Here is an 18,560-nt window from a genome sequence, read left to right on the forward strand (position 1 = left end):
TACAGAGCGTATTCTGTGGAATATACTATTCAGGGTAACTATTACTCAGTTAAATAGGGGCTGGTCAAATAAGTCTTGGAAATGCTGGCTTAGATTTCTTTCAGGCCAAATTTGAGGATTTTTCATACATTAAAAAAAAAATTTTTTTTTTTTTTTAATACATTGTGAATCACTAAGAAAATTTCTTAAACTTATTTTATAGAATTTCTCACGGAGTTCCCTTGGGAAATGCCAGCATAAGTGAATTAAAAGAGAACTTGAGACCTTCAAGAAAGAATTTTTTTGTAACCTTGTATCAAAATGTTAAGTGAGAATGTAACAGGGCCTGGCCCTGATCCGAAAGCCAGGTGTGGTGTCAGCTTTCCCTCCCTACCACTCTACAACAACCCCAGAACAGCCCTTCGTTTCTTTTCTTACAGGTTTTGTCCGGCCTGTAAGAATAGGCTCTTCTGCCTCCTTTTTCAAAATGTTGAAAGCACGGAAACTGTTGAACCCTCCCCATCCCCTAGCCTAGAAGTTCTCAACCTCAGCTATACATTGAAATCACTTGAGGAGCATTTTAAAGTTACCAGAGATTGATTTCATTGATTTATGGTGGCGCCTGGACATCAGTATTTTTTAAAAGTTCCCAGGTGATTCTATTATGCAGCCAGGGTTGAAGACAACTCTCCTAGATACTTGGATACATTTGGATGGATATTCCATAATTTTATACAGTCTGACCTTGTTTCGGTCACTTACAACCTTTTTTAGTTAATTGAAGAGAATTTGGCAAATGCTGAACAAGCATGCATAGATGCTGACTGGCGATTTCAAGCTTTACATAAACAAAGATGTGATGCTTTCCAACGAAACGAATGTTACCAGGAAGTAGCCAGACTCCTTCGGAATAACAGAAGGAAAGAAATAGAGGTATTAAATGCAATGATGGGGGCGGAAGCTGAAAAGGTAAGAAAAGTGTTGTAAACTTCTTATTGTATCAAACATTAAATTTTGAAATGGTACCTAATGAAACGATAAAATCATCAAACCAAGTAATTTTTGCTGACAAAGATCTTAAAGATAACCTCAGTTTAATAGGTATTGCCCAGAGAGGAAGCCCAAATAAAAAATTACTAAGCGTGTTTCTCGTTCACATGAATGTGGCTCAACTTCTCAGCTTCTTGGATTTGTTCTGGCTGATTGGATAATAAAATAAATTCATCCAATTCTTTATACTTACAATGTAAAAGATTTTGAATAGTTAGGAATTGTGTGTAGCTGTCAGTAACAAAACCCGCAATAGTAGTGACTGTCAACAAAATAGAAGTGTTTTTCTTTTTTTCATTAAAGCAGTTTGGGGGGAAGCAGCAGTCCACGATTGGTATCCTGGCTCCAAGGTCATCAGGGAAATGGCCTTCTTGTCCTTTTGCACTACTTCCTGGTGCCTGGCTTTCGTTCTCAAGAATATCATATATATTATAATAATTATATATAATATCATATATAATTCAGGCAGCAGGAAGAAGGTAGAGTGGAAGTACAAGAAGTTTCAGGTCTTAGCTGAGCCAGCTTCTTGTTAACTCCTTTCGAGAAGTCCCACATCGTTTTTCTAGCTATATTTGGCTGCAAAGGATGCTGGGAAATGAAGTATTTTTAGCAGGGTGCATTACCATCCCAAATCAAATTGAGGTGCTATTCCTACAGAAGAGAAGCAATGGATTTTCAGGAGGCCACTAAGAGTGCATGTCACACATATGTATTTGGGTGATCCTTCAACGACTCTAGGGCCTAGGCTCTGCAGATGTTGTCATAGACACAGTGGGTAAGTGACTTCCCTAAGGACCCAAAAGAGTTTAGGGAGCGAGCAGGGACTAGTTCATTTCTCTTTCTGCTAATATATCAGAATGTCTATACTGGAAGTTTTTTACAATATGTTTTTTCAAATCACTGTTCCAGACTCATTTTCTTGCTACCTCATCCCAGTGTTATATGGGGCCCTATCTTACAGCCCTTTCCTTCAAAGCCAGGGAAGCAGGGCTTGGGGGAAGGTGGAGGTGACACCCAGATCAGCGAGGCTGCTCTCCTAGAGGCGTTGTGGAGGAAGCCCACATCTTCAGGCAGGGATTGCTGACCCTGGGGCTAGACTAGGAAAAGGTGCGAGTGGACTCTGGGGGAAAGTACATGTGAGAGAAGACTGAGAATCCTTTAAGGACATTTCATGTGCGTCTAATGTCCTGGTTTCTAAAGCTAATTAACTACTGGGTGACCTAAGGAGATCACCCAGCCTCGGTCTCCTCATCAGTCAAATGAAAGAGATGGAGTTCTGTGCCCTGCCTGGCCCTAGTATTCTTCAAAATGGTGCTTATAGCATGAGTTTTTCTATAACATCTAAAAATGATATGTGTGCTTGCATGTAAAAGAGGTACCATTTCTAGAACACTGGTCAATCTTTAGGAGTTGCATAGTATTTTAAATTAATTTTTTTAGTTATCCTTTGAGCTAATTTTAAGATTATTTTCTCATTTTATGGAGAGAAAGTAGGGGCTAATAGAGATTATTTGACTTCCCTATGGTCATTTTGGAGCCCTGGTGGCACAGTGGTTAAGAGCTCAGCTGCTAACCAAAAGGTCGGCAGTTTGAATCCACCAGCCACTCCTTGGAACCCCTATGGGGCAGTTCTACTCTGTCCTGTAGGGTCGCTATGAGTCAGAACCGACTCAAGAGCAATGGGTTTGGTTTTTTGGTTTATGGTCATTGTATGTACCAGAACTGGACAAAAGATTCACTCTGAATTCTGTAGGCTGTATTTTTGAGGCATAGCATTCAAATTAAATAAAAGACAGTTGCCATTAATAAAAAAGTTAGCTTAATCTCATGATTGTTATTTCAACAACTGTTGGTTGGGATCTCTATGTGTGCTAAGTGGCACCTGGAGGTATGGAGTGATACAGAAAACATGCCTCTGCTTTCCAGTTCTTTGGCAGCCTGGGGCGAAGACCCAGATGACCACAATACCTAGGAGATCATAAGTCCGTGGGAATATGGAGGGAAGTGGGGTAGAGGAAGCCACTGTAGGAGCTGGCATTATCACAAGCTCTGTGTAATCTTTTTTTTTTTTTTTTTAAACTTATTTGCACTTAGCGGGAGGAAGCTGAAGAAAAAGAGTTTCGTTTGAGATCAGAAAAGAGAGCTTCTGCTCTTTCAGATGCGTCTAGAAAGTGGTTTTTAGAACAGGAGCTAAGTGACGCTTTGGATCATGCCAAAAATCCGCATTGTGAAGGTGAGTGTCCGTGAATGCCTTCCTCTCTCTTCGTGGTACCACAGATTCATTCTTTTACTATGGCGTACCATCATGAGTAAAGTTCTCCTTGAGGTGTATTTGGGCACTTGTATTTAAATTATTGCTCAGCTAAAAGGTAATCACTAGTCACCATGTATTTTTACTGTCTATTTTGGCTAGAAGGGGTGTGCTGAAGAGGTGGAACTGTTAAAAAACAGAACTCCCATTTAAAAAAATTTTATAAGTCTCAACCATCCTGTAGTTCCGTGGTCCATAGTTCCATGGTCTTTGGCACCCTATTACTCAACGAGAAAGTGATTTGCAACCGAAATGCTAATTATAGTTTATTATAGTAAAAAATACGTGCTTCGCCAAGAGCCGATCCTGAGAACAACAGTTTATTCAAGTAGCACAAGGAAGCCTCTTAGAGGATCTGATCAAACAATTGGGTTTTGATGCGTGGCACACAATGGCATCAACTTAAAAATCAAAATTATATTTTAAAACTTTAAAATAGAGTACAGATACAGGGAACTTTTATTTTACTTTATTTTATATTGCTTCTGAGGTAGATAAGTTATCTGGCACCATTCGTTCTCCCACTCAACAAATAAAACTTGGCTTGTAAAGGGCACCAAGTAATATGTTAGGCTTTTTGTTCGAGAAGTTTGGTTTGTCAAGTATTTATTTCGTTATTGACATTTGTAACACATTTACCTTTAAAATAAATGCTACAGCCTTGCTAACCTCAGAAAATTAAATAATTGTGAATTGTTCATTTTAAATTTTATTTTCAAGTTTCTTTAAATCGAAGAAAACTAGACTGGGACACCACAGAACAAGATCTTACGGAGAAAGTGAGAAATCTTCGCCAGAGACTCACCGCTCAGGCTCGTAGCAGATGTCAGACCCCTCATCTCCTGACCACATAGGAGGTGTGTCACCCCAAGACAGTGAGAGAGACCCACTTTGCAATCACTGATGCTGATTTTTAGATTATTTATTTTAAAAACCTATTAAGATTAGCTTTTATATAGGAAAAAAAATGTGTCCATAACAATTATGTATCCTATTTAATTCTGATGCTTTTTTGGCTTGTAAATAGCTTCTTGTACTTTTCACTATAAAATTTTTTTTGAAATATTAAAACTCGTGTAAGCTCTTCCAAGTGGCAAGGACCAGTATACACATCAGTAATTTTCGTAGACGAAGGTTTATTTAAAAGATAAACGGAGAAATAACCATCTCAACAGCTGCATAACCTGGACTGAGAGAACTCTGGGCACCAACAACGTGGATTGGCCTAAACTCCAGTCTGTCTGTCCTAGCAGCAGGCACTGCCCTGAATGATCCCACTGCCCTACCATCGGCATCTCTGCCACTGCTTCTCCAGCTTCTCCTATCCGTCTGCCTGCTTCTCCGGACACGCTGCCTTTCCACGCGTCTTAGCTCCACCAGCGCTGCTCAGGACTTCAGCACCTTAGGCAGATACCTTACTCTCGCCACTTCTGCGAGTAGGATAGAGATCGCTCTTGGACGTGTACAAAGTTCCTGGTCCAGTGTTTGGCATATAGTAAGTATGCAAGACATAGTGGCAGTGATTCTTTTTGGGGATGACAAAGCATTACAGTGAACCAGATACTTTGAGTAAGCAAAGTGCTCACTTTAGTCCGATAAGCAAAGTCCTAAAATGCCAGTCCGTCAGCCAAATTTTCTGTATGTTCTCAGGAGGTTACCAACATATGCGTTCAGGGGCCAGGCAGGTGTGTATTTGGTAACAGGGAATCACAGGAGATAAAATACTTAGGATGGGATGGGAGCTTTGGTGAACTAGAAATTGTTCACCTAAAAGCATCCAAATTCTAGAATGCTGTGACTCTGCCAGCCACAATCAGCTGTATGTTGCCAGTTCTTGACCTCCTTAGGGTTTTTACTAGAATGTATACCTACTCAGATGGGTTTTGCAACATCTCCCACACACAAATAATAACAGTTTATAGCATTGCAACAGCTCATTTTTTAAAAAGGGAAAAGCAAGCTATTAATAAACTAAATGAAAAAAAAAATTTTTTTTTTTTTAAATCACTTTCTTCCAGTTTTCTCTGCGCCTACAGTTCTCCCAATAAAAATCTTGGTAAGGTCACCTCCTCAGCAGATTTCAGATCCTCGGCTGAATCTCTCCTTGGTTGGCATTCCAAAGATAATCACATTTAATGAACTAAATAAAATACATTCTAATGATCTCTTCTTGCCTCTTGACATTATGTCCTCAACCCCACCCCAGTTTCTTTATAAATATGAATTCTCTGGGACTGAATAAGAATTGAGCTTGATAAAATTCTTCCCCACACTGGCTGTATTCAAAAAGCTTCATGTTTCCCTTGAGTATGTTAAGGAAGGAAACCCTGGTGGCACAGCGGTTAAGAGCTATGGCTGCTAACCAAAAGGTCAGCAGTTCAAATCCACTGGGCGCTCCTTAGAAACAGTTCAACTCTGTCTTACAGGGTCAGAATTGACTCAGCGGCAGCGGGTTTGGGGTTTTTTTGGTTGTTAAAGAAGGGTGATCCCTAAAGGCTTCTTCATATGTATTATATCCACAGGGTTTCTCTCCAGTGGTGAGTAAGTGTTGGCCTTCGTCTGAGCCTTTCTCTACACTTCACAGAGCTTCTGTCCAGGATGAATTCGAAGATGTTGAATAAGTTATTAAGCTTGGCTAAAGGCCTCTTCACATTCATTACATTTATGGGTTTTTTCTTCAGTGTTTAGTCTCCAATGTCAAGACTTGAGCATTTGATAATGGCCTTCCCATAGTGATTACACATTGATCATTATGCCAGTAATGGTGACTATACCCAAAAGAACTCCCGACTCACCTGCTACAGAACAGAACTGCTCCATAGGGTTTTTTTGGTTATAATCTTTATGGAAGCTAAGTGCCCAGACCTTTCTTCCGTGGTACTGCTGGGTGGGTTCCAATAGCCAACTTTAGCTTAGCTGTTAGGCGCCAAGTCCATTTCTGCTCATAGCAACCCCATGTGACAGAGCTAGTAGTTGAGCACCACCCAGGGACCTAATGATGACTACAAGGACTAGATAAGGCTTCATTATTGATATGGGTACACTTATCAGAGATTCTAAATTTAATGTGTAACCTTTTATCAGTCTGGGACCAATCTGGAGACAAACCACACAATAATTTGAATAGAGAAAGTTTAATATAAAGAGTTATTAAACTATAATAAGGGAGTAACTACAAAGCTGTAAAGAGATTGCTGAAGGATACCTAGGGCTAAGGAAGAGTACCCAAGGAAGGACAAACTTGGAAGTGAAGCCCCTCCCAAAGCTTAGGCTCAGACCATGTCAAGGAGGTGTGGTTGCAGACCACTGGATAGTGGCAAAGTTCTCCAGGTTGCCCAGACCAGAGCTGGTCCACAGTCCCCGGGCAGCAGGAGACAACTCTCTGGAGATAGGTCAGGTCTCAGGGACCCTGCCACACTATAAACCACCGAGATCTTGAACATCCTTTCCCCCACAGCACTACATCAATGATGATGTGCTGATCGAATCTGATAAGTAGGAAGTAGCAAATACTTCAGATGCTTAGAAATACGTGTTTGAACAAGAGGATGAAAGATAAACCCCACAAAAATTCAGAGTCCTTCCATTTCATTTGTTTCTGGGGGTTCAATGGTCTGGATGGAGTATGCAGAGATACCACCTTCGACGAAAGACACGTTGCTACACCTTGTACCACCTACCACTAAAGAAAGAGGCACACCCCTTGATGGGCCTTTTTGGATTTGGAGGCAACATACTCTACACCCGAGTGTGCTACTTTGACCCACTTAACTAAAGATTCCTAAGTCTGCCAGTTTTGAGTGGGGATCAGAACCAGAGAAGCCGCCTCAGAAAATCCAGGCTGCAAAGCAAGATGCTCTTCCGCTTAGGCCTGGTGAGCACTAACGGGAGAATCACAGCGCAGACGTTTACGCTTTGGGAGCAAATCCATGTCCTCATCAGGTAACTGTTCTCCTTTTAAGAAATAGCTCCAGGCTTGCTATTAGCCCTTTGTAGACACTGAACACTTATCCATGGAATGTCAAGTAGCTGTGTGACCTGAGCTTCCTCTCAGGAATTGGGAGTATCTGACACACCTAGCCAGCCATAACGCTGGGGACACACAGCACCAGTCTATTGTCAGTTGGAAATGGCATATGAGATTGGGCTTAAGTACGTCCTGAAGGCACAACAACTAAATTGCATGAGCTGATTGCTGCTATATCTCCTCTTCCCTCTGAGTGCACACCTGTGGCCTCTCTGAGGCCGTGCACATGGCTGGTTGACTGAGGAGGAAAAACTGAGGCCTGGTGTACGTATGCTCCACATGATGTGCCGGCACTAACCACATAAATGGGTGCCGTTATACCTAAAGTATGTGTCCCACTTGGCTAAGCCATGATTCCCAGTATTGTGTGGTTGGCCTTCATTTTGTGATCTGATGTAACTTTCCTTTGTGTTGTAAATCCTAATCTCTGCCTGTGGTTAATGAGACAAGATTAGGTTATGTTAAATGGGATTAGGGTGGGATAGGACACCCTTACTCAGGCCACAGCCCTCATCCGATATAAGGGGAGTTTCCCTGGTGAGCGGCCTGCATCACCTTTTCGCTTACAAGAGGCAAAAGGAGAGAGAGGCAAGTAAAGAGAAGGGACTTCATACCACCAGGAAAGAAGTGCCCAGAGCAGAGCGCTTCCTTTGGACCTCGGGTTCCTGCAGAGAGAGAGAGAAACCAGAACCCAGAGAGAGAAAGCATTCCCTAGAAGCTGGCCCCCTGAATTCAGACTTCTATCTTCCTATATATGAGAGAATAAATTTGTTTTTTAAAGCCATCCACTTGTATTATTTCTGTTATAGCAGCCCTAGATAACTAAGACAGATGGCAACGGCCTTGCACTCCCACTCAGGGGTAGGTAGGTCTGCAGAACAGCAAAGAAAGGAAATCCTCCCCGTGGGCAGAACGTAGAGATGCATTTGCTTGACCAATCCGTCCTGAAGAAGAGATGGCCAGAAGTATGGAGCTATCCTTGTTCATAGGCGGTTACTGTTGGTTTGGCTGGGTGGTCATGAACTTGGAAAAAAACAGGATTGGAAATTTTGTGACAAGGAAATCTGGGGGAACGCTATGCAGATGAACCTCACAGAATGGGCATAGAGGGTGAAGATATTAGTGTTTCATCTGATTGCTCACCAAAGAGTACCCATTGCACAGCTGGCTGGCAATAATCAGATGCATAAATCATTCTGTGGATGTTAGTCTGCCCCTTTTCCCAATTACCTCAGTGCTTGCTCAATGGCCTCACATACAAAGTGGCCACAGTAACATGATGGAACAGTAGAGGTAGCCAGGTCTGCTGCTGAATGTCCAACCTGCCAACAGCAGAGACAACACTGAGCCGCTATTTGGCACCATTCTCTGGAGGGGAACCGCCAGCCCTCTGGTGGCAGGTTGAGTACACTGGACCCCTGGACGCCTTCCATCAAGGACAAAAAAAAAAAAAACCCGGAAACCAAACCCCTTGCCCTCGAGTTGATTCTCATAGTGACCCTACAGGACAAGGTAGGTCTGCCCCATAAGGCTTCCAAAGAGCGCTTGGGGTATTCAAACTGTTGACTTTTTGTCTAGCAGGCATAACTCTTAATCACTGTGCCAACAGGGTTTCTATCATGAAAACAGCAGAGATTTATCCCACTGGAACAGACCGGTATTCCAGACACGGGTCAGGCTTCTCCGTTCATAATACTTTTGCCAGTCCCACCGTCCATGGATTTACAGAATACCTTATTCACTCTGTATTTCAGCATTGCTTCTGATCTTGGGACTCACTCATCTCACAGTAAAATCTGTGCAGTAGGCTCCCGGCCATGGGATTAACTACTTCTCCCATAAGCTCCATCATGCAAAAGCAGTTGGCCTTTTCTTCAGTTCCCGGGTGCTCTACAATAAACGCCCCCTCCCCTATTTTATTTTTTATATTTTTAGCTAAAAAAAAAAAAAAAAAAAAAAAACGAGATTCAATTGTTTAGGCATTGAATGAGCGCCTGCTGTGTGCCAGACCTGGTGAGCTGCTCTGAAGATGGAGCGGGGAACAAGGCAGGCTCACAGACATGGTGAGGGAGGCAAAGAAGAAGTGGACGGTGGGTAATTCCAAGGGCAGGTCAGCCGCTGAACCAGTGCACCGCGGGCCAGAAGGCCCGGAGCCGGCCGCGTAGCCCTTACAGACTTGAGAGATTTCATTCCAGTGGAGCTCCCCTACCCAGATCCTTCCGCGGAGACGGAAGACTCGGTGAACCCAAGGGAAATATACTCGGACACTGGGCCCCCCGCGTCCACAAACCTTAGTTAGACAAGCAGAGCAAAACCAGTATCTTAGCAGGCAGGGAGGGAGCTAACAAAAGTATTGTGCCCCGTGTGAGGGTCGAACTCACGACCTTCAGATTATGAGACTGACGCGCTACCTACTGCGCTAACGAGGCACCTACAGGTTCTTTCCGCCTATAAAGTAATGAAGCTGTTGCGGCGGACAGAGCGCATGCTCAGGACACTACAGTTGTATTTCCATCTCAGGAGGGATCCTCCGGCTAATTAAGCGGAGTTCCGGCCCGGTGTCCGCCCACCCCGTTGTCATCCTTCTCCTGCCGGTCCATTTGTCAATCAACAAACCCGGCCGCCTGTTTGCCCGCTGCTAACTCAACTGTTCTGGGTACGGGGGACGCGGAGGAGGTCCCGCTGTTGTTGTGAACCCTTATTTTTGTAAGCTTTGGTTTTAAAAAATAATTCATATATTTTATTTAATCTAATACATAAAACATTTCAACATATAATCAATATAAAAATATTAAATGAGATATTTTACTTTTTTTTTTTAATTCTTCAAATTGGACTAGTCAATTTCAAAATGTTCAGTAGCCACATACGGCTGGTGAAAAGCACAGGTGTTAATTCATTTGGCATTTTCCTTGATACTAAATTTTTTTTATTTTTTGTTTTTGCGTTGCATGCTTTTCACAAAGCATTTGCACACTTAGGATAGCGTGAGACATTTATGGGGCACCTACTATGTTCGGGTACTGTGCTGGGGCTGTGTTCACAGGGACGTACACACACACACACACACACACACACGAATTCCGCACGGTTGTCTGGAACTCGCCCAGTAAAGCCACTCTTGCTAGAGGCGTCCACAGCTCGAGACACACTCCTCCAGTCACAGCCTCTGCATGTGGGAGCCCCCTTCCCCTTCCTCTCTCCTCCCCGCAGCCCTGTACATCAGCTCCTTTAAACGCACTATTGTTTGACGACACTTGATGTCACGGTCGTAAACGGAAAACAGGTACTTTCCCCTAATCCGTGTAAAAATAAACCCGTAACTGATTAAAGTAAAAACCACCCTTCCAGAACAAACTGACAACAGCAATTCAAAAGGTTAGATAGGAAGCTTGGGGGCGGTGGGTTTGTGTTGATGGGAGAGGAACAACTGGGAAAAGGAGGGTCAGAATGGTTGCACAACTTGAAGAATGTAATCAATGTCTTTGAATTGTACATGTAGAAACTGTTGAATTGGTGTATGTTCTGCAAAATTTTCGTAATAAAATGTTAGGGAGGAGTTTTTTAACCTAGAATTTGGGAGACAAGCTGAGTGTTAAGGAGGCAAATGGCAGTGTGAGTGTAAGGTGGAGAACATGATATCTCAGCAGCAGGCACCTGCCTGGGTGGGGGACTCCTGGAGTGGGGTGGCAGAGGGCCAAGGACTGGGTGCTCCTGGGCAGGTGGAGGTCAGGGAGGAGCTGAAGGGGGAATGGGGACCAGGTTGCCAGGACCCCAAATTTTGCCCAAGACACTTATTCATCCACTCCCATGATCCCTGGTGGGACTCCCATGACCCCCAATCCTCAGGGAATCTCCTGCATTTCCCCCCAGCTAGAATCCAGTGGAGGAGCCCTGTTCCGGGTGAGATTGCTGAGACCCCAGGACAGAGACGCTGGTGCAGGAGGGTGGAGGCCCTGGCAGAGGGGCCGGTGGGGGGATCCAAACACATGAACCCTTGCAGGAATCTTTGCGGGGGCTCTGGACCCCTGCGGACTGCTGATTTGGGGTGTCACGGCAGTTTCACCCAGATCTCCTGGCAGGGAGGCACTGATTGACACGAGGATTAAAGAAGTGTGATGGGGTATACCTCCCAACCGCCCTGTATACCACAACTACGAAGTGACCCACTCACCAGCCCAGCAATTCCACGAGTGAGAACCTACCCAACAGATAAACTCACCCACGGCCACGGTAGTCACCGAAGTTGTGTTTCAGTAACAGCAGTTTGGAAACAGCGCAAGTGTCCATCAGCAGGACTTGGCCACAGGAATGACGATGGTCCAGGCAGGCTGTACACAAGAACAATAGACGCTCTGTGTTCTGTTAAGAAATAAGTGAAGAAATCAAGGGCAGAGCTGTGTGTGCAGTGTGCCAGCCCCTCTGTAGAAGCAGGGGATATATTTATATTTGTGAGTAAATGTGCACTAAACCTCTGAAGGATACACAAAAAACTTAGATCAATGATGGACAGCAGAGGGTAGAAACTGCAAGGCTGGGGGCAGGGGTGGGATGGAGGCTTTAAAAAATAAAAAAATCCTAAAAAACTATTTTAGACTTACAGAAAATTGGGGAAGATGGTAGAGAGTTCCCATATACCAACACCCAATTTCTCCTATTACTAACAATTTATGTTAGTGTGGTACATTTGTTACGTTTAATGAACCAGGGTTGATACACTCCACCACCTATCAGTTCGTCCTACTGTGGTGGCTTGTGTGTTGCTGTGATGCTGAAAGCTATGTCACCGGTATTTCAAATACCAGCAGGGTCACCCATGGTGAACAGGTTTCAGCAGAGCTTCTGTACAAAGACTAGGAAGAAAGGCCTGGAGATTTACTTCAAAAATTAGCCAGTGAAAACAGTATGGGTCACCATAGAATACCGTCCAACTCAGCGCTGGAAGATGAGCATCCTAGGTTGGAAGGCACTCAAAATACACAGTGGCGGCAAAAGTGGCCTCGAGCATAGCAGCGATGGTAACACGGTGCAGGACTGCACAGTGTTTTACAGGGGGCAGCCAGGAACCACACCACCGCAACTATCAACAACATTGATACATAATTCACAGATGTCCTTAGTTTTACCTCATGTTCTTTTTCTGCACCAGAATCTCATCCGGGATGGCAGGACATTCAGTTCTCAGGCCTCCTTAGGCGCCTCTTGGGTCTGGCCGTTTCTCAGGCTTCCCTTGTTTTTGATGACCTTGACACTTTTGAGGAGGACTGGTCAGATATTTTGTAGGATGTCTTTCCATGTTGGGATTTGTCTGATATTTTTCCGGAATAAAGACTTTTCGCCGTATATTTTTGAGTAGTTTTGTTTTTTAATATCTGAGTTATGTGAATCTATTACCTGTTTGAAATTTTTAATAAATTAAAAGGCTTTTTAACTGCAGGGATTAGGAAAAAGGAGGAGGATAAAGGTGGGAGAAGGGAAGGGAGAGGAGGAGGAAGAGGAAGGGAGAAAGGGTAGAGGCGGAGGAGGAGGAGGGAGAAGAAAGAGAAAGGAGGAGGAGGAGGAGGAAGTAGGAGGAGGAGGGGGAGGAAGAAGGAGGAGGAGGAAGAAGAGGAGGAGGAGGAGGTACCCGCCAGGGGCGGCCCCGCAGTGGGCTCCGTCTCCACCCAGCGCCTTCCCTGCTCGCGATCCTGGCAGAGCTGAGCGGCCGCGAGGGGGCGCTCTGCAGCGGCGTCTCCGCTGCAATCCCGCGTCTCACGTCCGGAGCGCCCTTCCCACTGCCCCGGGCTCCAGTTTCTTCCCTCACGCCCGGATTTGGTTTGTTCGGGACTAGGGTGGCGGAATCCATCTAGTGCTGGTGTTTCCTACAAACCGAAGCCCATGCCGCAGCCCTGGGTTAGGGGCAGGTGGGTGCTGGTGGGGGCGGACAGGTGAGAGAGTGCCCACTCGGGTCAGATTCGGGACAATGGCTGTGCTACGACCGCATGCTGGGCCCCAGGCTGGGCCCCAGGCAAGGGGTTGCCACCCTCACCCAGACCTGTTTATGTGACGTAGAAAGAACATGGGGAGTGGGAGAGGGGTGCAAATATTCCACTAAATAAAATGACTCATTTTAAAAATATTTGTGCCACTAATTTTCAAAGACTTCTCTGAGCATTTCAGTATAATGAAACACACACCTGCTTCTTTACTGTTTAGACTCCGTGGACGGGCAGAATCTGGGCAGGTTCTAAGGCCTACATTGGAATCCACCCAGAGGCACCTCAGAAGAAAGGCCTGGCAATCTGCTTCTGAAAAAACCAGCATTTGGAAACTCTGTGGAGCACAGTTCTGCTTTGACACACATGGGGTCTCCATGAGTCAGTACGGACTCAATGGCAACTTATTATTTGAGATGCTGAGGATTTTCCTTCCCTGGATGCCCCAGAGTAGTAAGATCCTGCCCAGTGGGAGGTGTGACTGCCTTTCCTAACGTGGGGGAAGGGCAGGTGTGAAAGGAAGAAGGGAAAAGAGCGGTGGCTGACCCTCTACAGCAGCTCTCTCTCCAGCTGGTCTATTTCAGGAAAGTTCTGCCTAGGACATCGTCACATCTCCCTGGGGGACCATGTATCACAGTTAAAGGACTTGCAGTAGTCCACACTTCCTCTCCAGGAGGCATTTAATGGGCTTTAGATAGGACCTGACAGGCAGTAGAGCCTGCTGTAAGCCAGTGTTACAGAGTGGAAAGTGTGTGTGCGGGTGTGTGGGGGTGTGTGTGTACGCAGGACTGGCTGAGCAGGGTAACTTAATGCAAACATGTTGAGAGCTACTCCTCTCCCATGGCGCCGGATAGGCAGGGAGACCACCTGCAAGGACCCAGGCCCAGGGTGATGGAAACACCCTCTGGGAGGCGGCTGCTAAGACCAAGAGAAGGGAGCCAAGTGGAGACAGTCTACAGGAATGCCAGGATTCGGGTCTGGTTAGCTTCCAAGGATAGAGAAAGGAGCAAGGAACCAAGGATAGAGAAAGGAGCAAGGAGTCACTCCAAATTAGGACTAGCAATGCCCAGAGACGTCCTAGTGCCACCACCAGGGAAGGAAACAGGAAGAGGGGCTTGTTCCGGAGAACTCAAATTCTGGTTTTGCACATTTTCTACTACACAAATAATATGTGCTCATTATAAAATGAAGCCCTGGTGGAAAAGTGCTAAGAGCTCAGGCTGCCAACCAAACGGCCAGCAGCTCCAATCCACCAGCCGCTCCTCGGAAACCCTATGGGGCAGTTCTACTCTGTCCTATAGGGTCACTATGAGTCAGAATCAAATCGATGCACACAACAACATTATAAAATATATAAATATATCTGTATTAACAATAGCTGTATTGCTGCAATAGTGCTGCTTAACAAACCACCCTAAACTCAAAGGCTTACACAATAAGCATTTATTTTTCTTGCTCCATGGTCTGTGGGCCAGCTGGGCTCAGCTCCAGGCTGAGTTTGGGCTCAGGTCTGTTCTTAATGGCTCCACATTCTCCTTGGACCTGCCATTCCCTGGGGCATAATCTTCTCACAAAGGGTCCCAGCAGTCCAAAAGACCAAGCCGTGCCAAGCAAGCACCCTTAAGACTCTGCTCTGCATATATCCACCAATATTTCATTGACCAAAGCAAGTCACATGGCCAAGTTCAACATAAGTTGGAAGGGAAAACACTTGGCCCACTGTGGGAGAGGCTGCAAAGTCCCCAGGCAAGGGCAGGAAGTGAAGAATTGACCAATAATCCAATCTGCCATACATATGTGCATATAAACAACAACAAAAAAACCAAACCCACTGCTGTCAAGTTGATTACAACTGCCCCATAAGGTTTCCAAAGAACAGCTGGTGGATTGGAACTGCCAACCTTTTGGTTAGCAGCCAAGCTCTTAATCACTATGCCAGCAGGGCTCCATACATGTATATACATACAAGTAAATAAAGTCCCTCTCACTCGGAGTCCTATTCCCTCCCCAGAGGGAACTACTGGTATCAATAGGGTGAGTAGCCCTTCCAACCACAAATATAAAAACACAGCTGGGTTTTAGGTACATAAATGGGATCATACTACGCTTATTATTCTGTGACTTTTTCCACTTAACAATAAGCTTAGAACCCTTTCCCTGTCAATACGTGTCGTTCTTCACTATTCTTCATAACTGCAACGGAGTAACACGGTGTGCACTTCCAGACTGTATTTAACCATGCCCCTATTGATGCACAGGTCACGAGGTGGTACAAAAGGTTAACGTGTTTGGCTGCTAACCAAAAGGTTGGAGGTTCAAGTCCACCCAGAGGTGAAAGACTTGAAGAAAGAGTTGGTGATCTCCTTCTGAAAAATCGGCCCCTGAAAACCCTTTGGAGTACAGTTCTACTCGGACACGTGGGGACACCATGAGTCGGCGCTGGCTAGAAGGCAACTGGTTTTTCATTGATGGACATCTAGGCTGCTTCCAATTCTCCCCAGTTATTAACACATACTACAATGAACATTTTTGTGCATGTATTTGACAACAGCTGTCTGAGGAGCTTGTGGGCAGCCAAAAAACATGCTCTAGTCCCAAATTCTGGCAGGTTTGCCGTTTCACCCCCAAGGGAGCACATGGGGAATTCTGAAGATGAAGGCCAGAGCTCAGAGATCTGTTTGTGTGAGGGCTTTCCCACTGGTACAAGCCAGGGCTTCTCTTTTCACCCCTGACCTCTCCCTGGACGTCCATTCTGTCCACGATCACTCTCTCTGTCTGTCTTTGCAAGAATCACAACCAGTTTGAGGACCGCGTGAGAGGGTGGCATCTGACCTGGCCACATCCCACAGCCTGTCTTTTCTCAAACTGCCTCAGCTGGTGGGAGGTCAGGGTGAGTTCATTCCAGAATTTACTTGCGTTGTGACTCCTGTCTCCTTTCTAGTTCTCTTTGCTAGAAAAAAGAAGAAAGCGTCAGGGGAGCCTAGAGGCTGGGAAAGGGGGAAGATTATCGGGAAAAGAAGGAGGCTGAGGAGAAGGGCCCTTTTGGGGGATTACATTCTCCTACGGCACTTTGAAGGAGCCCCGGTGGCACAATCGTTAAGCTCTTGGCTGCTAACCAAAAGGTTGGTAGTTCGAATCCACACAGCAGCTCCAAGGGAGAAATGACCTGGCAATCTGATCCCATAAAGACTACAGCCTAGGAAACCCTATGAGGCAGTTTTACTCTGTGTTATAGGGTTGCACGAGTCGGAATCGGCTCCCAGCACCCAACAACAACATGGCACTTTGGGAGGAGACCCTGGGTGGTACAAATGGTTAATGTGCTTGGCTGCTGACCAAAAGATTGGAGGTTTGAGTCCACCCAGAGGTGCCTCGGAAGAAAGGCCTGGTGACCTACTTCAGAAAAATCAGCCACTGGAATCCCTGTAGAGCACAGTTCTCCAACACAAATAGGGTTGTCATGAGTCGGAGTTGACTCGATGGCAACTTTTTTTTTTTTTTTTTTACCTTGGGACGCTGCCAAGCTTTCCGAGGCTCAGCCCCTTTCCTAACCAAAGAGACAGGCAGTGTGGCAGTGTCTGTTGCAGGGCCCAAATATTTCATCTGTGGCTGTGAAGCCAGGGCTGAGGGAGCAGCCAGCTGGGTTGTATGAGGGGGATTTTCTTCAGAGCCCCCTTTGAGCTGCACTGGGTGCAGGAAACAACCACCATTTGTCACCTGTCTAGGGCGGTGAAATGCTCTGATTTTTGACTCAGCAGACAGTGCTGGTGTGTGTCAGGCTGTAGCTGGAAGCATCCGAGAGCCATTCCTCTGTCCCATGAGCAAGGAGAAGGACAAGCCCTCACCCCTGGGATGCCAGATGTTCCCTCAGGGCTTCCACTTCCTTTCCACACCGTGACCACAGGGAGCAGCCGCAACTGCTAAACTGACCATGTCTGCGTTCTGCTTAACAGCCTCCATGGCTCCCAGTGCCCTTGAGGTAAAGGCCAAAGTCCTCGTGTGGCTCCTAAGGTCCTGCGCATCTAGACGCTGCCGGCCTCTAGAGCACATCCCTTTTCACCCCCAGCACCGCCACAACCCCCACACACCTCCCAACACCCTATTCCATCCCTCCCAATCCCCCAGCTAATACCTAGTGTCCTGCTGGTCTCCACCTACGTCCATGACCTCAGAGAGGCCTCCTGACCCCTAGGCTAGGTCAAGCCTTCCTGCTGTAAGCTCCCATGCCCCCTGTACTCACATGACTTCAACACTTGTCACAGTGCAATGTCAAGACTTCTAAGTGTCTGTCTTTCCCACTGGGTTGGCGGGGCCATGTTGTATCTGTGTGCCAAGCCCACGGTGGGCCTCGAGTATTTGATGAAGGAAAGAAAACTTTTCTCACATGAGACTCCAATTGCTGTCTTTCCTTGAGGGCAGGGACTGTAGTTTATCCATCTCCATATTCCCAAGATTTAGTCTGACCAAAGACGTATTTTCTAGTTCCAAAGTATGCAACCTCTGACTTCTGTAACTGTTGTCGTTTGGTACCATAGAGTCAGCCCCTACTCACGGTGACCCCATGCAAAATGGAACAAACCACTTCCCGGCCCTGCGACATCCCTGTACCTGAGGTGCATTGGCCAGGAATCGAACCCAGGTCTCCAGCATAGAAGATGAGAATTCTACCACTGAGCCATCAACACTCCCTTTCTGTAACTGAGTGAATTTTACGTGGGTGGCAAGGAATGCGCTCTAAAGCCATCGCCCACCCTCCACATGCTGGGTGAGGAGGCAGGCTAGGTTTCCTAGCCCGGGAGAGGAAAGGGTTACAGTGCTTCCCTGTCAGGACCCTCCCACTCCACCCCTTTGACAGGTTAGACAGGTGGTGGGTGTGGTCCCAGCAGGCCTCGCTCCCCCTAGCTCCCCACCCCACCCCCCCACCCCACCCCACCAACTCAGGATCTGGGTCTGCCCCTTCCAGTCTCAAACCTGGAACAAGACAGTTTTGTCAGCAGTTCCAACAGGTGTAACGGCAATGGCAGGGGTCACAGTGCAGGTCCTGTCGCCCCTGGGTTTGTTGGGCCTCATCTTTCACAGAGCTAGTGGGTGTCATGGTTCTTACCCAGACCAGCGTCACATACAGGGGCTGGGCTGCCCAAGTGCCAGTCCCTTCAAATCATATCGCTAAGATCTCCTCCTGAGCTTATATTTTAAACATAGCATTTGCACAACTGCA

The 18,560-nt window shown here is 46.1% G+C and overlaps 1 protein-coding gene and 1 non-coding gene across 12 annotated transcripts in view; one reads left to right on the forward strand and one right to left on the reverse strand.

Annotated features, from left to right (window-relative positions):
* TBC1D31 (TBC1 domain family member 31) overlaps positions 1-7,552 on the forward strand; it is a 50,562-nt gene extending 43,010 nt beyond the window's left edge. For 3 of the 11 annotated variants that reach the window (XM_064268038.1, XM_064268040.1, XM_064268041.1), the window contains 3 exons: positions 754-948; positions 3,124-3,262; positions 4,061-5,639. In XM_064268038.1, coding sequence (XP_064124108.1) covers positions 754-948; positions 3,124-3,262; positions 4,061-4,194 — 468 coding nt within the window. In that variant the 3' untranslated portion in view covers positions 4,195-5,639. Of the gene's footprint in view, positions 1-419; positions 729-753; positions 949-3,123; positions 3,263-4,060; positions 5,640-5,862 lie in introns of those variants that run through there. The other 8 variants (XM_064268037.1, XM_023545966.2, XR_002785221.2 and 5 more) reach the window with 7 other exon arrangements.
* Positions 7,553-9,723: 2,171 nt separating this feature from the next.
* Positions 9,724-9,796, reverse strand: TRNAM-CAU (transfer RNA methionine (anticodon CAU)). Its single transcript has one exon. It is a non-coding gene; the product is annotated as a tRNA-Met (tRNA).
* Positions 9,797-18,560: the final 8,764 nt, after the last annotated feature.

This window comes from Loxodonta africana, chromosome 14 (genome assembly GCF_030014295.1).
Source record: "Loxodonta africana isolate mLoxAfr1 chromosome 14, mLoxAfr1.hap2, whole genome shotgun sequence".
NCBI classification, from domain to species: Eukaryota; Metazoa; Chordata; class Mammalia; order Proboscidea; family Elephantidae; genus Loxodonta; species Loxodonta africana.